The sequence below is a fragment of the Equus asinus genome, chromosome 2, assembly GCF_041296235.1.
Source record: "Equus asinus isolate D_3611 breed Donkey chromosome 2, EquAss-T2T_v2, whole genome shotgun sequence".
Lineage (NCBI taxonomy): Eukaryota > Metazoa > Chordata > Mammalia > Perissodactyla > Equidae > Equus > Equus asinus.
This window is the reverse complement of record NC_091791.1, coordinates 25,483,724-25,507,914: the sequence shown is the minus strand read 5'-3', so window position 1 is coordinate 25,507,914 and position 24,191 is coordinate 25,483,724. Positions and strand designations below refer to the sequence as shown.

The 24,191-nt window shown below is 40.5% G+C and overlaps 1 protein-coding gene across 3 annotated transcripts in view; it reads left to right on the top strand.

Annotated features, from left to right (window-relative positions):
• SORCS3 (sortilin related VPS10 domain containing receptor 3) overlaps window positions 1–24,191 on the top strand; it is a 568,071-nt gene that overhangs the window by 359,553 nt on the left and 184,327 nt on the right. For all 3 annotated transcript variants that reach the window (XR_011493944.1, XM_070483671.1, XM_014844779.3), the window contains exon 5: window positions 16,980–17,053. Coding sequence is in view for 2 of the 3 variants with exons in the window: in XM_070483671.1 (XP_070339772.1) it covers window positions 16,980–17,053 (74 nt within the window). In the remaining variant the exon portion in view is untranslated. The remainder of the gene's footprint in view (window positions 1–16,979; window positions 17,054–24,191) is intronic.

Sequence of the window (24,191 nt, the reverse complement as noted above, 5' to 3'; positions counted from 1 at the left end):
AGTGCAGTGATTTTACAGCTTTTATGTTTTCTTTGTTTATTTCCCTCTTGGATTTCTACAGTAAGTTCTTTTTGAAAATGCTAGCCTCTAACAGCTGTACTGAGGGGACTAAGGGAAAGGATTGTCTTATTTTTCAGATTTGTCTCTGTCAGCACTGGGACCAGAGAGAGAGGCAGGAACCAACACAGAGGGAAAAGCATCCTGCCTTCAACAGGGATTTTCCTCAAGAGACCTGCTTTTGATGCTCAGACCTCGGAGGAGTTCCTGTGGTGCTTGTCTGTGGAGGCAGTTCCCTTGCTTAAGGGCTTTAGTTTTGTGGGCGTCTGTCTCCAAGAGTTGCTCTTGGTTACACTTTAAAAGCAACGGGCACATCTGGAGACAAATTCAGCAGGTGGAATGATGTGTGTGGGGGTGCTGGTCCTGACCGCCGTGGGCTGTGCTCTGAGCAAGAAGACATTTATGTAGCGCTTAATGTTACAGTGACTGTGGGCCTGCCTGGCTTGCTTTCTAGAAGCCTTTTCCCAAGGAGATCGTAGTTGCATTTAATCAGCAGCTGGGCCATCTGAGCTGAAAACTCCTGACTGTGTGTTCCTGAGACCAGCAAAAGCATCTTTCCTGGCTCTTTCTTTGAAGAGATTGGAGGTTCTACAGCTTAGGATTTTGGGATCTCACTGCAGTGCTCTTTCTGTGCAGCCTTGGGCATTGCCTGCCATTCTCTGGCTTCAGAACCTGTATTGAGATTTTTTTTTTTCAATAATCACCTGTTGATCTGTCTGTTTCCCCATTAGACTTCAAGCTCCTCTGGGGTGGCTGTGTTTTGTTTCAGCTTTATCTCTAGGGCTTAGCAGAGCATACACAATAGGTAATTGATAAATATTCCATGAGTACCTATTACTTCTTTGTAATTTTCTTTCTTCTCTCTCTCTCTCACACACACACAGAGCTGAAGAAAAATAAGTTACTGCGTGCAACTCTTGACGCTCCCCCAGACTCATTCCTTTTCCACATTTGAATTGCAGTAAATACCCTTTTCTATAAACTCAAAATCTTGGAGTCGTCTCTTTCTCTCAAAACAACTACCATACAGCAGCAAAATTTGTCATGTCTACCTCCAAAATAGATCCTGAATGTAATCATTTCTCTCATCTTCCTCCACTCTTCAGTTGACAGAGTCCGCAGTCTCAGAGGTATCTAGACTCCTGCTTTACTCTCAGACTTCGCAGCCATTCCATTACCAAACCTTACTGGTGACACCTCCAGAATATTTCACAAATCCCTCTACCTTCCCTAATCCATCAGTCACACCCTAGTCCAAGCCACCACCCCTCTCTTTGGACTGTGGTCCTCTCTCCTCTAGTCCCTCTGTTCTCCCTTTAGCTCCCACACTTTCTGCTCCCCATAGAGCACTGGTGACCTTCAAACCTTAGAACACGGTAGCCTTCTCCTCAAATGCCTCCGGACATTTCCATCATGCATAGAAGGCCAATATCCTGTCCAGGGCAGATGTGCCTTTTACGTGATGTCGTCCCTGGTTTCTCTCTGCCTTTATCTCCTGATGATTCTCCCTCTTGCTCACTGTGCTCCAGCTACTTTCGCCTGGCGTGTCGCTCAACCACACCGCCTATGCTCCCAGTTCAGAGCCTCTGCCCTGACTATTCTTCCGTACGAGGTCACTCTCCTTCAGATGTTCGCATCACCTGCCCTTTCATTTCATTCAGGTTTCTGCTCAAAGGTTAGCTCCTCAGAGAGATCTTCCCTGACTGCCTTAACAAACACAGCACCATTTGTCACGCTCTGTCCCCTTATCCTGCTTTCCTTTTCTTCTCAGCAGTTATCTTTGTGTGACATTATACAGTCAGTGCTTATTATTTGTGGATTCTCTATTTGTAAATTTGCCTGCTCACTAAGATTTATTTGTAACCCCCAAATCAATACTCACAATGTTTTTGTGGGCATTCATGGATATGTGCTGAGTGGCAAAACATTTAATTCTCCTGATTTGCATGTTCTCAGCTGAGGTTGAACAAAGCGACGCTCTGCCTTCTTGTTTTAGCTCTCGTACTGTAAATAATTGTCCTTTCTGTGGTCTATTTTATGCCATAATTTTTGTATTTTTGTGCTTTTCTTTGGCAGTTTCACTGTTTAAAATGGCCCCCCAAGTGCAGTGGTGAGAGGCTGTCAAGTGTCCCTAAGCAAAAAAGCCTGCTGACCCCTCCCTTCATGGAGTTTGCATCGTAGCGGGAGAAATGGGCCATAAGCAATATATTAGGCAACCTGTATTTTCCAGCATCTTCTCTCTGCTGTGTCCTTAGCACCTAGAACCATACCTGGCTCGTGGAAGGTGTTCACTAAATTACTAAGTGATTTTATAAATGAATAAAGTTAGCAAAATATTGTCAAGGATGTCTGAGGGCAAAAATCTGACAAAGTAATAATTTCAGTCTGCCAGACATTTTCATTTTAGTGGGTGTCATGTTATCCCTAGTCTTACTGTAGGCCTGTAGGGTGTGTATTTTTAGACCTTCCTACCCCACCCGTGCAAGTGGCCTGCCCTAGTTCACACTGCAGTCTGGCTCAGAAGCTCCAGTTTCCATGTTGTGAATCTCAGCTTGTGTGGTTATTGAGCACATGGGCCATGGAATCAGACAACCTGGTTTGAATCTGACCTCCACACTTAGTCTGATTTTAGACAAGTGACATAGTCCTCTCCAAAGCTTTGTTCTCTGTTTTGTAGGATGAAGATAACCAGAGTTCTTCTGCAGAGTGGTTGTAGCATTCAAATACGTTGATGCAAACCATTTAACCTAGTGCCTGACTAATAAGTACTTGTTAGACAGTTATTACTATTATTATGTAGGTTAGGCTACTGGTGTTGGATAAATAGGTCGACGGGCTGTGAAACCAAGCCAGGAGGCACTCAGGATAAAATTTTTCTCTCACGCCCCCATAACTGATACTGGAGATCAGTATGCAAGAGCAGTAATGGCCAAACTTTCTGTAAAGGACTGAATAGTAAATATTTTAGGCTTTGCCAGACATATGATCTCTGCTGCAGTAACTCAAGTCTAAATGAATGAGTACGGCTATGTTCCAATCAAACTTTCTTTACAAAAACAAGTAGGTCATACTTTGCCAACCTCTGATTTAGGCCAATAGTACTCAACCTTGTGTGCACATTAGAATCACCTGGGGAACTTTAAAAATACCTGTGCCCAGGTAGTCTATTCCCAGAGATTCTGATTAAATTTTTCTGAGATGGGGCCCAGACATCAGTATTGTTTAAAACTCCCGGGGAATTCTAGTACAGAGATTAGAACCACTGATTTAGATCATTAAAGCCATGAGCAAAAGAACCTCAAAGCAGTTGCTGTCTTCCTGCCCCCACGCCAGTCCATTTTAGAACCCAGGGATCAGCGCTGTTTGAGATCTTTGGGCAGGGGCTGGCGAGGCTGCAGTAAGTTCCCTTTGCTTAATGCACGGACCATATCACTTTTTTTATCTAGAGGGAAGTCTAATTATCTGTATAATGAATGCATTGTGCTTTCAGGGAACACGGTCCAGCTGTTACTATGCATTTTAGCTGAAGCTATGCTTTTTGCTATTTAATTGTGTTCCAGCATTGGCAGTTGGACAGAATGGTTTTGAGTGGAAACAGCCTGCCCATTTCCTTTGTCAAAGCCATGGCTTCTGTGATGGAGCTAGGCGTGAGTTCCCAGGAGTGAAAAGGTGTCTGCTCTCCCTAATCTTACCATAGCCCTGTAAGGTAGGTATTCTTGGAACCTCCCTCCCCCACCCTTTGAAGTGGCCAGCCCAGGCTCATGCTTGACTTAAGGTCAAGTCACTCTTCTCTCATGGACACTAGAGCAATCTTGTGATATTCCCATGTCTAAGGAACCCCAAATATACAACTGGACATTGTCTCCCTGTGATAGAAGTAGAGGTTGACTGAAGACAGGGTGATGAGCTTAGTTATCAGGGTGATGAGCTTAGTTATAAGTCTCTAAGCTTCCCTAAGAACAAAGTTGCTCAATGTGTGGTCCCTCAGCATTTACATTAGAATCATCTGCTAGCTTGTTAAAATGCAGATTTCTGGGCTCCATTCTTGACCTCTTGAATCAGAATTTCTGGAAGGGTGCCTGGAATGCACATTTTTAACAAGGCATCTGGATAACTTTGAAATTTGAGAGCCATTATTCTGGAGAAAGCCTTTCATCATATTTATATAAGAAAACTGGGATTGAGTAATTTGAAGTCCTGCTCAAAACAGCCCAGGTAGGTCATTGATAGATCTAAGACTTGAAACTAGATCTGTGTAGCAGCTAGCTAATGCTGTGTAACCAACTCTCCCTAAACCTAGAGGCTTAAAACAGTAAACATTCATTATTGATCACAACTCTATGGATTAGTTGGGTCAATTTTCTGGTCTCAGCTAGATTCACTCATGTGTCTATGGTCAGTTATGGTTGAGTAGGGCAGCTGTGATGACCTTGGCTGTGCTCTCCCTTATGTTTAGAGCTCAGCTGGCTATATGCTGGTCTGAGATGGCTTCCACGTGGTCTTTAATCTGCCAGCAAGATGGACCAGCAGGTCTGTTCACCTGGGGGTGACAGCATTGTGAAAGATTAGAAGTGTCCAAGGCTTTTTAGAGACTAAACTCAGAACTAGGATGCTATCACTTCCACTACATTCTGATGCCAAAACAACAGCATGAGGAGCTAAATTCTAGCTCTCAAGGAGAGGAGTTGAAAATCCCTTTCCAAAGGTCTCAGATACGGGGGCGCTGAATGAATCTACGAAAACCTGCCACATAGAATCCTGGGTCTTCCCCACAACACCACAGTGCCTTAAAAAAGTTTATCTGCCGGCTTTTACACATGTTTAGAGAGCATCAGTAGTGAATATTCCCTTGGGTTCTATTCCTAGGATTATTGCTCTTGGATGAAGAATCAAAAATCATCTGTCTAAAGGGACCGAGGACTCATTGGTTTAAACCTCATCTGACACTTTAAATTCCTGATAGTATCACCTTAATCAAAGTGTTCATCCATCTTCTATTCAGACACATCCATAACTCCTAGGATTTGCTACCATGAGAGGCATCCTCTTCCTGCCTCAGGGAGTTCTTTCCATTAGAATATTATTTTTCACATCAAGCCAATATTTACTTCGGTCTAGATTTCACCTTTTGGTCCTGCTTCTGCCCTCTGATGCGGCACAGAAGAAAGTATCACTGTCCTTCCACAGAACTACTTTTTCCACATTTGAAACACTTATAAAACTCTTTGCCCATTGGCCAATGTTCTGTGCCAGTAATCCCAAGTTTCTACAATATTTCTCGTAGGATATAGTTTGAGCTCTCTCACAATTCAGGTTGTTTCCTTGAAAACACTCATTTCTCACTGGTAGCCAAGTGTTTTGAAATGAATGTTGGTTTTGGTATCAGAGATCCTAGAATTTACTCTGGGGTCTAGAGCAAATTCATAACACCCATGGTGTCTCTGTGTTCTCCTCCAGAAAGTGTGGACAGAAATAACTATCAAATAGTGTTTATTTTGTGTCAGTTAAACTAGACAATGTATACAAAAATATCTGTCAGGGCAAATCCTTCATAAAATATTCGTTTCTTTTTTTCCTTATTCCTCTGAAAGAATAGCCTTTGAAGTACAACCTATTTTTCCTTTAATATCTTAAGTTGAATGAACTCTTAGATTTTCTGGCCATATATTAATACTAAAGTCATGAGCATATGTAAATGTCCACCTGGAGATGTGTTGCAAATGGTGTTTCATTACTGTCGGGATAGTAAAGTCTTCGTTACATCCAAATTGAAGGCAAGTCTTATTGTTTTGATACTTGGAGCTAGTTACTTAAATTAAATAAATGGCCTAAAACTGAAAGATTTAAGTTCTACCCACCTCTTAGATTCAGGCCTTTGGGAAAGAAAAACAAATCTGAACTTTGAAAAGAGTTAAGGACAAATTGGACGCAGTGAAAAGGCCAGGAAAGTAGGTAATAAAGTGGATGTTAATAATGGGATGTGATGTGAAACCAAAACCATTAAGAGAGAGAAAATATGGGTAAAGGCGAGGTTGATGTGAGTCAGAACAAATAAAGTCTGCTCATGGAGGAATACTAGCATTTATGTTCAAAGGGTACTGCTTAAAATGAGTCATTTCTGAATCATAATGTATAAAAATGAATACAATCTGATTACAAAGGAAATGGTCAAGAGACTAGGACTGTGGAGAAAAAAGAATGCATTTTGCTAAATACTATGTAAATTGTTTGTAAGATTGTCTTGTGTGACTGTTAACTCAGAAAATACTCTTCAATATAAAAGAAGATAAAATGAGTTATGAAAATGATCTGTAAATAAAAGTGCTAGATGCATTTAAGGTATAGTGTCATTCATGCATGGCATGCCCAAATGAACGCTTATTACTGTGAGGTTATATTAACTTGTTTTTCTCCTTTACAAAAAAGGCAGCACAGTACAGTAAAAAGAGCATTGTGGTAGGAGTCAGGACCCTGGGTTTGAATTACAGTTTCGTACATAACTAGCTGTGTGACACTAGGCAATTCGCTTAGATTCTCTGAGGCTTCGATTCCCTATGGGTAAAAAGAATAGTCCAGATTATCTCTAAGGCCACTCTCACCTATAAAAGTTTAGTATTCTCTGATTCTGTGTTTTTGGGCAGCCCAGTGGTAGTTTCTGTTGGAGGATCAAGATTTCAGATTTCCTCTGAACCAGGAGCCTCTAATCTATTTGAAGAGATTACCTGAAGTTTAGATGCATAAGTGAATGAATGACTAGATCAGTGTTTGGATGAATTAAATAAAAACAAAGTGAGAACTTATAAGAGAAACCTGTTATTAGAATCTGTTTGGACACTGGGTATTAAATATGAGAAAAGAGATACTATTTATAGGATGATTTTCCCTTCTCATCAACTTCTTATAATAATGAATTTTATGAATTTGCTTTTGAAAGTAGTTCTTCAGTTTTTCTCTTGTAATCTTGCCTTTTTTGGCTAATTGTGGGCAAGAATGGCTTCATGGAAGGGAGATAATTTGAACTAATATTGAAAGAAGAGTAGACGTTAGACAAATTTCAAGGAAATGGGAGGCCTTTCAGGTGGAAAGAATAGAAAGTTAAAAGACTCAAAAAGGAATATTCACGTATTTATTCAGCAAATATTTATTGAGCATCTATTCTCCTATGCCTGGCACTGTGTTAAGCACTTGGTGCTGTTAAAGTAGCGATCTCCACTACCTAGAAAGGAAGACAGACATCGATAATATAATTACACAGATATACAGTTTCATACTTTGGTGAATGTTATGAAATAGGAGAATAGAGGGCCTGAGAACAGATGACAGGTGGACCTAGTGCCATCTAGGGCAGGAGGGGACCAAAGAGAGCTTCCCTAAGGAGGTGTTATTTCTGCTGATACCTGACATATGAGTAGCATTTTGTACATGAATGGAAAGAGGGAGAAGTGTGGAGTGGGAGGAGGGCATTTTAGGTAGAGTGGACAGCATGTGCAAAAGCCCTGAGACTGGAGAGTCCATGGCATGTTTGAGAAGACAGAAGCCGACCAGTGTGGCTGAAACTTGGAAAATAAGGGGGAAAGGAGGAAAAGGCAGGTGAGAAATGACATGGCCTCACCTTTTGACAGACTGTAGACATCAACATCATTGTGAGCCAGTTTCTGCATGCCCAATTGGAGGAAAGCACTCTGTACTGTGGGGTGGGCACTGGGGACTTTGGGGGCAATCATCCTCTGTGCCTTGTGTTCTCAAATGGGCGTTTAGAGGCACCAGCACCTCTAGCAGGGAGTAGGACACAGAGTTGGGAAATAGAAGCCTTTGGTTATCCAAATATACACGTGGACTCTGAAATTGAAGGCATAGTCAGAAGATAAGCCTCCTGACTATCCTCAAAGTCAAACAAAAGCCATGGCAAAAATGAGACTTGCTGTTTTAGCTGATGGGGTCTAATGGAATCGCTTTCTTGCAAGGATGGCATCACCAAAACTACAGGGTTTCCTCTCTCTTGTTCATTATAATTAAGGAGACTTAACTGAAAACCCTGCGCATGGCGTGTCTCCTCGAATCCAGTCCAGGATTCCAGCTGTCACAGACACCCCAAGAAATGACTGTAACCCCCCTTGTAGTCACCCTGCACACAACACACTTGAGACAGTTAAATGAGTCACCTCGTCCCTAATTATGATCAGACCTTCTTGGTGTCACTTCCCACTCTTCTTCAAACTGGGGCTCAAAAATACACCGCTGGGGGGCAGTGGTGAAAAAGGAGGATGATAGATAGAGAGTTTATCTCTGGCGGGTCCACTTCCCTGGAAGATTTCTAAGAAATTTATTTTTTTATTATGAGCACAGATATACCATAGAATAGACTACAAAATATCCATGGAGTTTTAGGGTGAGAATTAGAGACTTGAAAATATTTGCCCTTGTGTCAGACTTCTTCAGATCCAACCTTCAGATTCCTAGTGGGATGCCATGTTCCTTTTGGGTATTGGAGATATTTTGATGGAAAACTTTGAGAGGCACTGAGTCTTAAATGGTGTTTGATACTGTTTAGAGGATCCTGTGCCTCTCTCACCAACTTCTTATAGTAATGCATTTTATGAATTTGCTTTTAAGAGTAGTTATTCATTTTTGGTGCTGTAATCTTGCTTCTTTTAGGTTTCAAGGGAGAGTGTTTTGAAATTTGATGAATGAGTATGTATCTACCTACGCTTCTCTGCTTTTACAGCCTTCATTCTCACAGCCCATCTTTGTGTCTTCATTTTATCCTCACACCCACGCTCTTGTGGGATTGTTTCCTCCTCTTCCTCTTGACTCCTTCAGATGACCTTGTTTGGATCTTTTCCCATCTCTGCTCTTTCTTCTTTTAGATGTGGCAGTTAGAACAATGTACACTGATCCAGCGCCAAGTGAATTGTACTTTTGCAGGAGGATGAGATAATGTTTCTGTTTGATTTCCAACATCTTTCCTAATGACCAGCATTTTTCACCTCTGTTAGCTGCAGTGTTTTGGGGGAACTTGTCCTTCAGGCTAACTCCTACTCATCCATTATGACTCAGCTCATGGCCCAGCATCCAACCCAGCAGAACAGACCACTCTTTCTTTGGGTTCTCCCAGCACTCCTCTGCCTCCGTGGGCATGGGCCTCATTGTGTTGTGTTGCACTTACCTGTTGACGTGTCTGTCTTCCCATCTAGGTTTTGAGTTTCAGAACATCAGGGAACCTTGTGTTATTAATCTTTGTATCATTATGCACCATTATGCACAAGGTGCTCAATTAACACTAAATATCCTGAGTGAAATGGTTTGAATTAATTGACTACAGGGAGTATTTACAATAATTCTGAAACTTTTTTATTTGCCTTGTGGCATCCAATGTCCAAAAACAAAGAAGCATAATATAAGGAGATGTATCTTACAATCCAAACTCAGAAATGGAATGAGAGAGACTTCAAAGTAGGGTTGCCAGATAACATACAGGACACCTGGTTAAATTTGAATTTCAGATGAATAACAGCATTTAAGAAAATATAAGCATATCCCTAATGTTACATGGGACATACTTACACAAAAACTTATTCATTTTTTATCTGAAATTCAAATTTTCTCTTGCCTACCACAAATACTGCCACAACAAAATACATTCTATATTTTTATTTGCTAAGTCTGGCAACCCTACTTCAAGATCGAATAGTCCCATTCTCTCCTTCAGGCAGTTGTATGTCTACACTAAGATTTAGATCACAAATTGGTGGTCCTTAGGAAGCATCTGGCCATCTGGATCAAGACATGTCTTATTTGCCCTGCAGCAGGTTTTAGATTTTTAAATTTTTTGCCAAAATTGAAAAATATGGAAATTTTCCATAGCAGTCTGAATTTTCAGGTTCTCTTGAAAAATTATAAAGCCTGACCACATGGGATCAGCTCTCCTATTCAGCTAAAGGACAGGTAAGCATGAGCCCCCTGGATTCCCTGTTTCTCTCCAGCATTGTGGTGAAATGTCATCTGCCAAACATCACTACATGTGCACCCTGTTTCCCTTGGAGTTGAGAGGAAAATGAAATATTTTTGAACTTGTGTCTCTATCAAAAAGAGGAAAACGAAAGATAGCCCAGAGGGCCAAATGTTTCCACAAAATGGGGAAAATCTTGGGTAATCAAAGAAACTTCCTTAGTTTATTAAGTGCCAGCAAAATGAACCTGTGATACTATTTGTTTTTACACCTTCCTCACATATTCACACTGTGGACTTGAGGGCGTTTGGGGTCTTGATCTCCACTGGAACGTAAGATCCCTGAGGGCAGGGACTTTTTGTCTGTTTGCTTCACTGATGTCTCCTAAACCCATAGAACAGTGCTTGGTTCTTAACAGATATTTGATCAATATTTGTTAAATGAAGGAATGAATGATGTAAGCTATCTGAGAGAGATAAAATATGGCTAAAAATCTTCAGGAAGGAAAGAAAAATGTCTTCTACAAAAGAATGCCATAGGTGAATGCCTGTGTCTTTTAATAAATATCTTTACAGTATAGTTGCCTTATATCTCCCAAGGGCCAAGGAAAGTGGCTGCTGAGGACAGAAGCTCTTGTCTCTGTACTGGGAGCTTAGAGAGACATTGAGTGGGGTTGTCCTCATTGGTTATCAACAGAGGGGTTACTTGGAGAATAGCTGAGAAGGAACTGGAGGCACATGTTGGAAAGGCCTCTTTGCTGCCGTGTGACTCAGGGGTCTCTCCTGCCTACCACAAATACTGCCACAACCCAGGGTATTCTCCCTGCGGCCCTCCATACCCAGCCAAGCCCTCTCGCTCCCTCTGTGGCTACCAAGGAAGTAGGTGCAGAGACCTTCTTATTTTGAGCAGAAACTAGCCTCCTTTTATTTGAAAGACAAGGCCATCGTGACCACAGTTCAGCAGAATGCTGCCTAAACTCCATAGGTTTTGAGAAAAAAAATCAGGACGGTTATACATTGTTTGAATTTGCCTACAGGAAAGACCTTTCATATAAATGCGTTCCACACCATCCTTCCCTCTACATGGGATATTTCTTGGCTTAGGGAATCTGGCTGGAACACCAAAAGCTCCCATAAAAAGTATATTTTGTTGCCTCTTCTAATTATGTCTGGTTACTGCCATATGGTCATTATGAATTCATATTTATTCTTAGAAAATATCCTTAGGGTTGTGGTGGAAATGCATAGAACAGAGAAATATAGGCAAATGAGAGTTTGGCTTTTAACCACAGATTCAATGATCTGGCCCTAAACCAGACTTCTGGTCTTATAACTAAATGCCTAGGAGTGGAGACAAGAAAACAACAGAAATATGTAGCAAGATCTGTCATTATTCCTCCTGGTGGTAGGTGTAAGATGCCTGTATTAGTTTCCTGGGGCTGCTGTAACAAAGTACCGAGAACTGGGTGACTTAGAACAATAGAACAATAGAAATTCATTGTCTCACAATTCTGGGGTCTAGAAGTCCAAAACCAAGGTGTTGATAGGAGCATGCTCCCTCTGAAACCTCTCGGAGGGGTTCTTCCTTGCTGCTTCCTAGCTTTTTGTGATTTACGAGCAGTCTTTGACATCCCTTAACTTGTAGATACATCACTCCAATCTTCTGTCTTCACATGGCCTTCTCTCTGAATGTCTTCGCGTTGTCTTCCCTCTGTATTTGTGTGTGTCTGTCCAAACTTCTCCTTAGGAGGATATCAGTCATATTGGATTAAGGCCCACCCTGATCTCGTTTTTACTTGATTTCATCTGCAAAGACCTTATTTCCAAATAAGGTCTGATGTAGTGAGGGGTTAGGACTGCAACATATCTTTTGAGGGAACACAATTCAACCCATAACCTCCTAATGCAATCATATTATTCGTTGAACTTAAACTTTTCAGATACAACTTGTTGTTCTTCCTGTGGAATATTACATGGATTAAATTGCCTCTTTATTTCTTCAGCTATCAAATGCTTTTCCCTGGCAGGCTGATGTAATTAGGGAACTAATAACTGAATCAATAAGGAAAAGAGCGTGTTCTTTCACATTTTCCAGCTGTTCTGATGATTCATTTAGAGCTCTGTGTGTGTGCTGCTACTGAATACGTGCTTGTTAAGAGCTATGAGACCGTGACATATAGTAGAAGAAGGGAAAGGGAAGGGTCTGGATTGTTCTCTGGTGAAAGTCCAGAAATGACATCTTTGCAGGGAGGGGGCATCATGAGACGGGATATGAAGGAAAACATGGTCTCGTGTATATAACTTTGTTTATACAAGAAGTGTTTTTAAAGATGTTATTGTTTGAAAAATATGCTTTGTTTTAATGTTGCATGAAACACATTGGGTTGAAACCATGCAGAACTGTATAAACACCATGTGAGCTAATACATTGCTTGTCCAAGGCAGGATTCCCACTATCTATGTTAATCTCTGTGAAATAGCACTTTGTGGAAAATTCTATATTGCTTTGTCTAATTTAAGTCCCCTCACGAAAACATTGGAATTTTAATTCTTGGCCTTTTAAAAGATAGTCTGAGAGATAAATATAATGTATACGTTATAATTAGAAAATTATTATTGTAAAATCTAAGTGGAATAAAACTTAAGAAAAGATTACTATTACCATTGAAATTATATTGAATTGTATGACTGTTGAAATATAACATATATCTGTTGTAAAGAAATCTGAAAATGATGGAAAGCTTTAAAAGGTAAATAAATTGCCCATAATCACACAGTTCAGAGATAACCACTGCTAATCTTTTGGCATGTTTCCTCCTAACATGTTTCAAGTTTGTGCAATACTTTAAATAAAATTGAACACATCAATGTATGTGTGTTTTGTAATACATTTTAAATAATGTATCAGCATTTCACATCATTAAATAATCTTCTAACACTTACTATTGAATCGTTGCCTTTGTTCATGTTTATTTGAGTGTTAGAGCTTTAATTTTTTAATTACTAAAATAATACGTGGTCACAATAACTTTAAAAATCCAAATAACCAGAAGAAGAGAATACCGGTTGCCCACAATCTTACCATTGCAGACATAATTACTATGAATATTATGACATATATTACATGGCAGTGTAATTGTCTGAATTTCTGTCTTCCACTGTTCATATTTTTTGCCTTTGTAACCCCAGCACTTAGTTCAGTGCTTAAAACATAGTAGTTGCTTGATACAATTTTCAGGAATGAATGAATGAATGAATGAAGAATTGGATGAACAAATGTATGAAGGGAGAAGCTGCAAAGATCCAGCTCATGGTAGAATAAAATTCATTTTAGACTTAGCAACTTACTGTAGATTGAGAGACAAGGTAGCTAACCCAAGGCCCTTAATGAATAGGAGCCTGCTCTTTCTGTTCATCTGAATCAGCCTCTAGGCAGAGAATTCAATTTAATTTTTCCCCCATCAGTCAAACTGAAGAGCTGAAAAAGCAAAACCAGAGACGGGGGAGGCAGGAGGTGGAACAAGCTTGCATGAGCTCAGCAGCTGATCTCTTGTTCTTTCTCTGTTAGGAAGGACATGAAATGAGAGGAGTCATGCTTCTCCCAAGGGTGAGCCTTAGCAGGAGCTGTGGTGGGTGGCATTCTGCCACTGCTCGGTTCCTCCATGATAGAAGGACTGGGAATTTCCCATGAGGATTGAGACTTCAGCAGCGTCAGTGTGACCCTCATGGCTTTTCCCTGGCCTGTCTCTAGAGTTTACAGAAGAGGCAGACACAATAAAGCTGGGTTTTATTTGAAGGAATCTGGGGCTCTGTTTCCTATGGTTGGAATCAGGGCTGACAGAGTCTGATATCTTTGGGTTATAGAAGGCTCCAACCAGTCTCTTCTATATTTAATCGGGAAACATGTCTTAAGTCTGATCGTCTGTCCCTCAGACACCTGCCGTGGGAAGACGAGTGATCCATTTCTTAAAACTCCGCATGGGAAACTCAGTTCTTGCAATAAAATATATGGATATATCGTTTCCAATGGGATGGTCTGGTCCTCACAAAAACTCTCCTTCCTCCCAACCTCCTCCACAGTGTAAATATATATACAGATAGATTTAGAAACATCCACAAATAGATAGATGGATGGATAGAAAGAGAGACAGGCAGATGAATGGAAAGATAGACAGACAGACAGGCAACTTCCACCTTCTTTTGGCTGCAACAGTCATCACATCCGTCCCTCCTGTTAAAAGCTCCCCCACAAGCCAAGCTGAAGACCTTGGCCATATTGACAGCTTTGTTCTTATTGTTTCCACCCAGTAGAATCTCTATCCCCATTCTCTCCTGTCTGCACCATCCATCTCCAAAGGCCTCACTCGAGGTAGATTTCCCCAGGAAGACTCATCGTTCCATTTCTACCCCTGTTAATCTTTCTCTTCTCTCAACTTCTAGGGCTTTAGCCTATGCCCCATTTTCCCCTTTGATGTGGTGTTTCTACATTTGAGGGTCAGGTATGTGTAAGTTGAGAGATGGGAAAGATTAACAGGGGTAGAAATGGAACAGTGAGGCTTCCTGAAGAAATCTACCTTGAGTGAGGCCTTTGGAGATAGGTGGTGTGGACAGGAGAGAACGTGGATAGAGAATTGCCATGTATATTTGAGAGTCGGTAAGTGGTTACCCTTTATGCATCCTGAAGAGTTGGATGTGGTTCTGTGTGCTTTCTAATTCAATTATGTAGAGCTACTATTGTTTTATTCACTAGGTTGGTGAATAAAAAAAGGCTCTAAAAGTGATGGGGAATAGTTGTGCCTATTTTTCCCATGTGCAGAATTGGACTCACTTTGTAGTTATTACTTACTCATGGAGTGAGAGCCCAGTTTGGATAAATACTGTGAGAGTTGGTGTAGAGTTGCTGTGGTATAGTACAAACTAAATCAGCTAAATCAGGATTGACATCCTGGCTTTCCATATAGTTGCTGCAGTTGCTTTGTAGAACTAAGCGTGGATATCTTCACCTATAAGATGAGAATGCTAATATATATTTTCTTGACTACCTTAAAGGCTATTTTGAGTGTAAAATATATACACATATATTTTGTATATATATATATATATATACCAGTGTATCACAACACACATATATGCCCATCATTTACTGGACAAAAAGAGACTTTTTAAAATGCAGTTCATGCTGCCAATGTTCAATAAGTATTTGCTGAATTCAAGTGAAATGGACCCAGATTTTTGCAAGTCCCTCAAAGCTTCTTGCAATTACCAGAAGTTCATATGAAAAATTATTTCTATGTGGGTTGTAAGATTGTAAGATTATGGACTCAGAACTTAACAGATGGCAAAGTTACCTGGGGTATGGTGTGTCAGACAGCACATCCTTACAGGTGAGCAGCTACTGGGGTTGTAATTATAGGAATATACTTCACCTGATCCAATTTGTATAAACCTAAGGGACACCTACTTGTCCTTCCTCAGTTTCCCCACCTGGAAAAGTTTGTGGGAGAAACATAAATATGGTGGAATTCTCATTATAAACTAGGCACTATAATTCCATGGAAGGAGATGTGAATTAATGAGTTAATCAGAAAACTTAAATCTTAGTTCTTTTGACTGAAACTTAACTTCTCCAAGATTAAGTTTCATCAACTGTGAAATAGGAGATTTGTGGACTCACCTGTTATGTGCCAGGCATTGTGTAACCGCTGATACACAAAGGTGAATAAGGCCTGATCCCTGCCGCTCTTATGACTCCCAGTCTAGTGGGGGAAGAAGCCTACCAACCAGTAACGGCTTAGTGTGAACAGCTTCTAGAGGCAGACAGAAAATATGGTGGCCGTGCCATTGAGGGAGTTGTTAACTCGTCCTGCATAGACCAGAGAATGCTTGAGAGCCTGAGAGAGGGGTTTACTTTAGCAGCAACTGCCCTGCCTTCCTTTCGGGATCCTGGAAGGCTCACGTGTACGTGAAAGAGCAACACGGTTCAATTATTCTTATTCCATTATCAGTCAGGTTCAGATATTGTACTTCTAGGCATTTGATTGGAAATAAACTCCACACTCATCCTTACCTGTCTGTTTTAATTATTTACTTAAGCAACAGATATTGTGTGAACACTTATATATATTCAAGGAATATAAACAACTAAATAATACAGACAGATTTGAAAGACGTAATTATATATTACCCCATGATAAGTGCTGAATGGAAACAAAAGATGGGTGCAGTGAATTGAGAAGGAAGAAAGATGAGTGGGCCGATGTGGTTAGAAAAGGCTTGTGGAGGAAGCCACACTTGTGCTGACCCCGCATGGATCAGGAATTTTTACTTAGGCATAGTAGTGGCCTTATCCTTACCGTCTTGCAAAGATGCAGGCGTGTAAATGAGCTGGTATCTTTAGTGGCATTGAAGAGTCCATTTCATTTAGATCATATAGGAGTAGTAAGAGATAAAACTGACAGAGTACAATATGTTACATATAGCACTGGCTCAGATCCCAGCTGATGAGCATTTTTACATATGTGTCTTATTTTTCATAAGAGCACAGAATCTACCTCTTCCTTATCTTTATGTCCATGCAGGAGTTGTTCAGCAAATAATTTTTAAATAAATGTTAATGAATTGTTTTAGATGTAACTAAAGACTTCATGGAATTTGAAGAAAAAAGAAGATGTAATTTTCCTAAAAGCTTTACCCCTAAAGGAGAGAATGATAGATGGCATCAGAAGTGAATTTACACTCACTTCAAAAGTATCAGTCAATTGGATGTATATAGAGCACCTTCTTGGTATTAGAAGGCACCATGATAAGCATAGCACAGTCATATTCATGTACTTTTATCTGGATAATATGGATGTCTACTTGGATGTGTTAGGCATTCTGGTGTGTTGGACTATTCTTCTCCAGGGGTGACACATGTTTTCACACTAAACAGTACCCCTTGATGCTTATGCTCTCCTCACTTCATTGTTTTGCAGCTCTACAGCTCCATGGACTTTGGCAGACGGTGGCAACTCATGCATGAACGCATCACACCCAACAGGTTTTACTGGTAAGCCCCATCTGCAGACTCACCACTCTCTTGGACAAAGAATTATCAGATAGCATAGGACTCCGGACAATACCGGACACCTTCAGCACTTGAAGACACATGTGTTTTGCTACTCAAAGTGTGGTTCACGGACCAGCAGCATCAGCATCACCAGGAGACTTGTTAGAAATGCAGAATCAAACACCCTATTAAGACTTCCTGAGCAGGAATCTGCAGGGAACATGGTCCCTGGTGATTTAATGTGCAATTAAAGATTGAGAAGCACTGAGCTAGAGAGCTGCATGAGGAGGTCATGACCAGATGCTCTTAGCTATGTACCAGTCACCCTTCTTTTAGGAAAAGTGTATATGTTATGTACCTATTCTAAAAAGCAATATTTCATAAAATGTACTCTGAAGAACACTAGTTCCCCAAATGCTTCTCCTTTCATAAGCATTTCCATGGTCAAATGGTTTTAAGTAATAATTATCCAGCTCTACCATCCTGAAGACTCAGGATCCACGTTACAATATTTAAGACTCGGAGAAGCCCTGAGTAAAGGAGGCTGCCCAACACCTGATAAGTCCTTCAGAACAGAAATTTGTGGAGCCCATTTTGAAAAACCTTTTGTAAGAGTGAATACATGTTCCAAATGGAAAATTAGGCCTCTCACCTAATCAGAAAGTGTTTTTATTAATCGGTGTTCTTTTATACATGCATACCATTTTTACCTTGGTTGTCACAAGGTCAACTTGGTCGAGGGTAATTTTACCTTTTACTTTTCCCTGCTATCATGTGACATGTTTCTGATTTGTATCTTGCTTTCATTTTAGCGGAGGTGATGGCCAAAACAATAGAGATTAGGAAGCCAAAACCGAAGTGTATAATATGATTAATTATATGCTTCATATAAAACAAACCCAAAATTCACAATGTTTGGGAGTATGGCTCTTGGCTCAACACCTCAACTATCCTCAGTTGTTTTGCCGTTTGTGGACCAACTACTACTTAGTCTGCAACTATTATTGCAGTTATTATTTGGTCTGTATTTGGAACTATTAAGATTTTTCAATAGACTAAGGCAGAAAAAGGAAATATTTATTTTTCTGATATTCCAGCTATATAACTGCAACCTTTTGTTCAGCTAAGATGGACCAGTTTCTCAGGGTGCCATCACTCACAAGTACCTCAAAAAAGGAGGAAAAAAAAAGCCCTCTGCTATTTCTGGAACAAACTCTTGAGATGGTAAGGCAATTGGCCGACTAGGAAGTCAAGTTGATGGAGAAGGAAAGTACAATAGACTGGATAAGCTTTGTCATTGTTTCTGAAGGAAATTAAATTAAGTGGATGAGGGACAGCGTTTCCCTATGTTTTGCAAAGAGCAAGAAGAGAATGTTCCAGCTGCGGACTGCCCACCCTCTTCCTTTGTGTAGCAGAAAGAATAAATCCCCAGGTTCTGATAATTGTGTTTCATCTCTCCTCCACTCTGTGCTTCTTTCATATATGCCCCCATGGGGAAATATAAAAGTTAGTGCCTGTGCTGGCTAGCCAAGTGGTAACTGAAAATTCCATTTTTGTAATTATCACTTCTCTGTTTCTGATGTATAATTGCCATGATTATTCTTTTAGGTGTCACAGGGGTTGCAGAGGAAGAGCTCATTGTATGCAGACCTTTTGTCCCAATGACAGAATCCAGGGCTATCTAAGGCTTTAAACCACTTATGTTGAAGAGTTGGGGCCCGTATTGGTTAGGAATGGAAATATTCACTCCACTTCTCCTTGAGAAAAGACAAAATCTGCATTTCTCTGGGTAGAGCACAACGTTGACTGAGACAGGACCTCTTTAAGCTGTGGTTTCCTCATCTGTGTAATGGGAACAGTAGTCTTATCAGTTTCATAAGATTATTGAAAGTATCAGATGTGATCAACTAAACACTCGTCAATTTCACTTCTCCACTTCAGATTTATAATTTGTAAATTATAAGTCTTTAAGTCCTACATTTATTAGCAGTTCTGAGGAGCCTGACCCGTAAGTGATTTGTCATTTTTCTGGGACACACATTTGAATCCCATGCGTGATGAGACTGTATGCCCATGGACTTCTGCTAACAACTGAATGGGTCTAATTTACTGCCAAGAATCCACATCTCAAACTCACTTTATTGTCCTCTGCTCTTTGTTGAGTCGTTATTCTTATGAAGTGGTAAAAACAAATAAATCAATAACAAAAAGCCCTAAAACTACTTCTTTGGGAGACACAGTGCAGAGTGAGGTGCTATTGGGGATGGTGGAGAAACATCGGGGAGAGAGCAATCATCCCCAAACCAGGACATTGAAATGAAAGATGGTGTTAAGACTTTCATCTTACAGTATGTAGACAGAATGAACGTGTGATTCGGAAGTAATATTGTCCAAATATTGTTATCTATAATTTGGAGGCCTGCAAATGTCTAGGGATAGATAGATTTCTTCTCCCATACCATCTTCAATTGACAGAAAATAGCAGCCTAGAGGGAATGCGTGGGAGGACCACTGTGATACAGGAGTAATTTCTGCCAAGGATGCAGGAGGAAGAACTGACCACATGTGTGCGTCATATTTATTCTCTCATCTATGGTGATGATCACTGTAATGGCTGTGAAAGTGCACTGGGAACTGTAAGGTGCTAGCATTATTATCCATTTCCTCTTTAGTACACTACGATGCCTATGGGTTAGGCAGGGCATAAGGCATAATATTTATTAACATCAATAATAAAGCTTCATCTAGAGATAAAATTTTATTTATGCATTCCAGATGTTCTAACCCCTTCAAGAGAGGTCACCCAGGATTCTTACACTATAGAGTGACTCAGCCATCGAACATATGCCCCAAGAATAGGATCAACTGGCGTGAAAACTCCTTCTTTATATGTGATCCTTTCACTCATTTGATACCTGGTTAGTAGGCAGATGAACATATCTGTCTTATGCTCCCCATTCATCACCCCAGCAGCTTCAGCAATTATAATTTGCAGGGAGAGCACACAAGTGGAATAAACGTCCTAACATAATCCCTTTCTGGTCTCTGCTTGGGCAGAGCTATCATGGGGAAAAAGTGTGGGTTTTTTTGTTTTGAATAGCCTCCCGAGCTGCAAATGAATAGCATTTCCACTCTTCCATTGGGAGATATGTAACAGTCAGGAACATTCTGCAGTGGGAAGATTGTTTTCTTTGCACATCCAGTGTGAATACTTGTAGTTCACAGTTTTACCTCTGTGGCCCCCTCACTGTGCCCCCTCAGTGTTCACCCTCCTTGGGCATCTTTTTTAATGAGGTCATAGGCATCCAGGGCCTTGCTGAGTTCTCTGTGTAACTGAACTGGCTCTAAGGGTCTCTAGTCTCTGATGATATTGGCTTGTATAGTGTCATGGGAGAGAGAAAGAATGTCTCCAATGTCTGTTCCTTCCTAACTTCCCCTTAATTATTCTCTCTCCTGAAAGATCAGGGTCTTTTTATTCCTTTTCCTTGCCATCGCTGCAAGAGAGTGTTCTGATAAAGTAGTACGACAGTGTCAGGGACTTTAACTCTTATCCCCCTTTTGGGGGTATTTGGATTGCAATATGACTGGTCTTGAGACTAAGAAACCCTTTAAGAAGTCAGTGGGTGCAGTAGAAGTTCTAGATCAGCCCACTTTAGAGGTTGCAGGGAGAAGGTCCCATGGAGACTGCTCTTTCCAGCTGTTATGATGCCTGGTTGCAGGCTGAAGAGTGGCTGCTGCATAGGGAGAGTCAGAATGGGCTCCAGGTCTCTACTGTACATTGCTTACGGCCCACTCACTGTAGATTTAATAGTGATGGTTGTCCCGGCAGTTTCTGTTCTGCTTTTTCAGAAAGGCCATGAGCGAGGGGATGGAAGAATGAAAAAGCAAAATGTGTCCCTCTTGGTTTGTCCTAGGATGTCCTAGGAAAATGTCTTTTAGAGGAGAAATGGATGATATGGAAAAAGAACACACTAAAAGTCCTTCCATTGCGATCTTTCTTTTCCAATCTTTCCTTGTTCTCATTTTTCCTAGTCTTTTTTGGTATACATGTGTTCTTTTAAATGTAGCCTAAACATCTTACATGTGAATTTTTATAATCTGCCTTTTCGCCCCTTAATGTTCTAACAATTTTGTCATTATAAAATCTTTATAACCATCATTTTTAATTGTCTATGCAACTCTTCATTATATAAAGCTACATACTTTATTACTGTGTTTAATTTTTACTGGACATTGAAAATTTTCACATTAGTTAATATCATTAATAATAGTTTTATTAATATTTTATTCATACGACTTTAATATCTGGGACTGTTTTCTTGGACCAGCATCTTAGGTAGCCAAAATAAAAACTTGATTGTGTTTTTTCCAGTCTCAGTAGAGTGTCACATTTAAATGGTATGACCTGAATTCAACACCAAAAGCACTTCAGAGCAATATAGCTTTTTACGGAACATTTTCTTGAAAGAAGTTGCAGAGAAGCATTATATCACACAGCACACAGCAAGCCTTCCTAAAGTCTTTTGTCCATACCTGTTTCTCCAAAGTCCTCATCATCACAGTAGTTACTTTCTCCCATTTCTGTTCTCTTCCATGGGCCCTAAAACTGTTCTCAGTCACAGAGGGTTATTGTCCAACTGCACATCTCCTTCCAGAGCCCCCTTATACCTACACCCTCCACCCTCTTCCCCAAGTATCATAGCTCTTAGATGAAATGGTCTACCCCTCCCCTTTACTGCTCCGTCTCACTCTCACCCCACCCCCAGCAAACCAGTGTAATGTTCCTTAGGTGCACATCCCTTAGAACGTGGAGGAGGGGGAATTGGTAATTCATCTTTTTGGTTTAATCACCACTAGAAGGGGAATAATTACATCAAAATATACACATTTTGAATATCTTTAATACTTGTCATTCAAAATATTATCAAAGTTGTGTACTAATGTCTATCCCCACCTGTAACATATACAACTATGTCTATTTGTAGTTTACGTTTACTTCTTCCTTATGGTAGGCAGCCTCCAAGATGGCTCCCAGTGATCTGTCTTCTGGAGACTATGCCATTGCACTGTCCCATCCCTTTGAGTTGACGTGGTTCTAGTGAATAGATTGTGACAGAGATGATGAGATATCACTTCAGAGATTCAGTTACAAAAAGACAGTGGTTTTTATCTTAGGTGCACTTTTATGCTTGCTTGGTCAAAGCAATCTGTCATGTTGTGAGCTGCCCTATGGAGAAGCCCATGTGGCAAGAGGTTGAGGGAAGTCTCTAGCCAAAAGTAAGTTAGGCACTGAGGACCTCAATCCAACAGCTCAGTTCCTATGAAGAACAACTGAATCCTGCCAATAATCACATGAGTGAGCTTGGGAGAAGATCCTTCTCCAGTGAAGCCTGCATAGGAGAATGCAGCCTAGGCCAACACACTGATTGAAACCTCATGAGAGACCTTGAGGCAGAGGCACCCAGTTCAGTTGTGCCCAGATTCCTGACCCATAAAAACAGTGAGATAATAAATATTTGTTGTTTTTAGCTGCTACATTTGATAGTAATTTGTCATACAGGAATAGATGACAAATACACTTCTCCTTAATCATTATTTTTTGCTTGTTTATTTTTGAACATAAGGTAAATGCTTCTGTCTTAGACTACTTCATCCATTTTCCCTTCATTGGTATCAACCCAGATGTTGCATTTTGCCTATGGTTTAGCTGTATCCTTGCAGTAGGGAGATATCGTGATGTCCTGACATTCCTGGCCTCCTGATGCTCAGATTCTATGGGGTTTATAGTTAAGAAACAGACCTCAGAACCCTGTCCTCAGCTTGAGTGAGGCTTACTTACTATAGTGAGGTTGTGTGACCTTGTTCTATTCTATTCTATTCTGTTTTACATTTTGATGGCAGGATTTCGTTTTCTGAGAATACTGTTGATTGCAAATGTGTATGTGTGTACACACGCAGGAGACAAGTGTGCACATGCCCATTCAGAGATGTGCTAATTTCAATTAAGGCATAAAAATCCCATGTATCTGGGTCCTAGACTTACCCATCTCAGCCTGGTAGTAGCTATGGGTGTGAAGGACATAGCACAGAGAAGCAGGAGGTGAAAATGGGGAGTGATTACCTTGTGATCGCATGGCTGCAGTGAATCTTCTTGTACCTCCTACCTCACTTATAGCTCTGTAGATCTTGCCTGTTCTGGAATGTATCCTATGTTTTGCTTCAAAAATGGTCTCCTTATATGCAGCCAGGAACTCATTATGACCCTAGACTATGATTTTTAAGAACCACATGCCGAGTCATCCTTAGGCTATTAATGCATTATCCACGACAGAGATAGAGTTATGTTACAGGCAAAAAGCCTTGAGATTGCTTCCTGGAAAATCAAGGTCTTTTCAAACAAAGTTAACATTATGGGCTGAATTTTTGAAGCTCCCTCTAAATGTGCATCTACAATTTTGCAAACACAGTCATTTGCAATCTCAAGTAATGGAATTTAGGCATCGACCTCATATAAGGGCTCAGATTTAGAGGCCCTTTGCAAACCAGGGTATGCCACAAATAATATTTAATTCAGCTCTTCCTTACAGTTTTATAATGGTGCAGCAATTTAAAAATACATTATATTCAAAATAATACATGCAAGGTCAGGAGGGGAGATGTGAAAGCTCAGCTTGCAAGTAGAAACCAGGTTCTGCTTTGCTGGTGGGGACTGCCTATGCTGTGTGTCTGGTTGCATCTTGGCCTTGGAAGAGCTATCCCAATGTTAAGAGAAAAATGCAGTGCACAAAAGCTACATATGGTAATTAGCCGGTGGACTAAGGAAGACAGAATACTCACCTCTTTGGGTGAAATCAATGTGTGTTGGACACATATGATAATTGTGCTTAGCACATGTGAGTGCTATGAGGGAAGGGCAATAAGGAGACATATGTAGCTATCTATGTAATAATTTCTCTACTATGAAGAGAAGGGGTCATATTTGACCCGGCCTTGGGAAATCTGAGAATATTTGTGTGTGATGAGCACAGAATTCATGGATAACCACAGCCACTCACCTAATCCAGTGTAGCAAAAATTCCAAGATGCAAACATAAACACCATTCTTTCTTCATTCCCTAGCAACTTGGCCAGTGTCTTT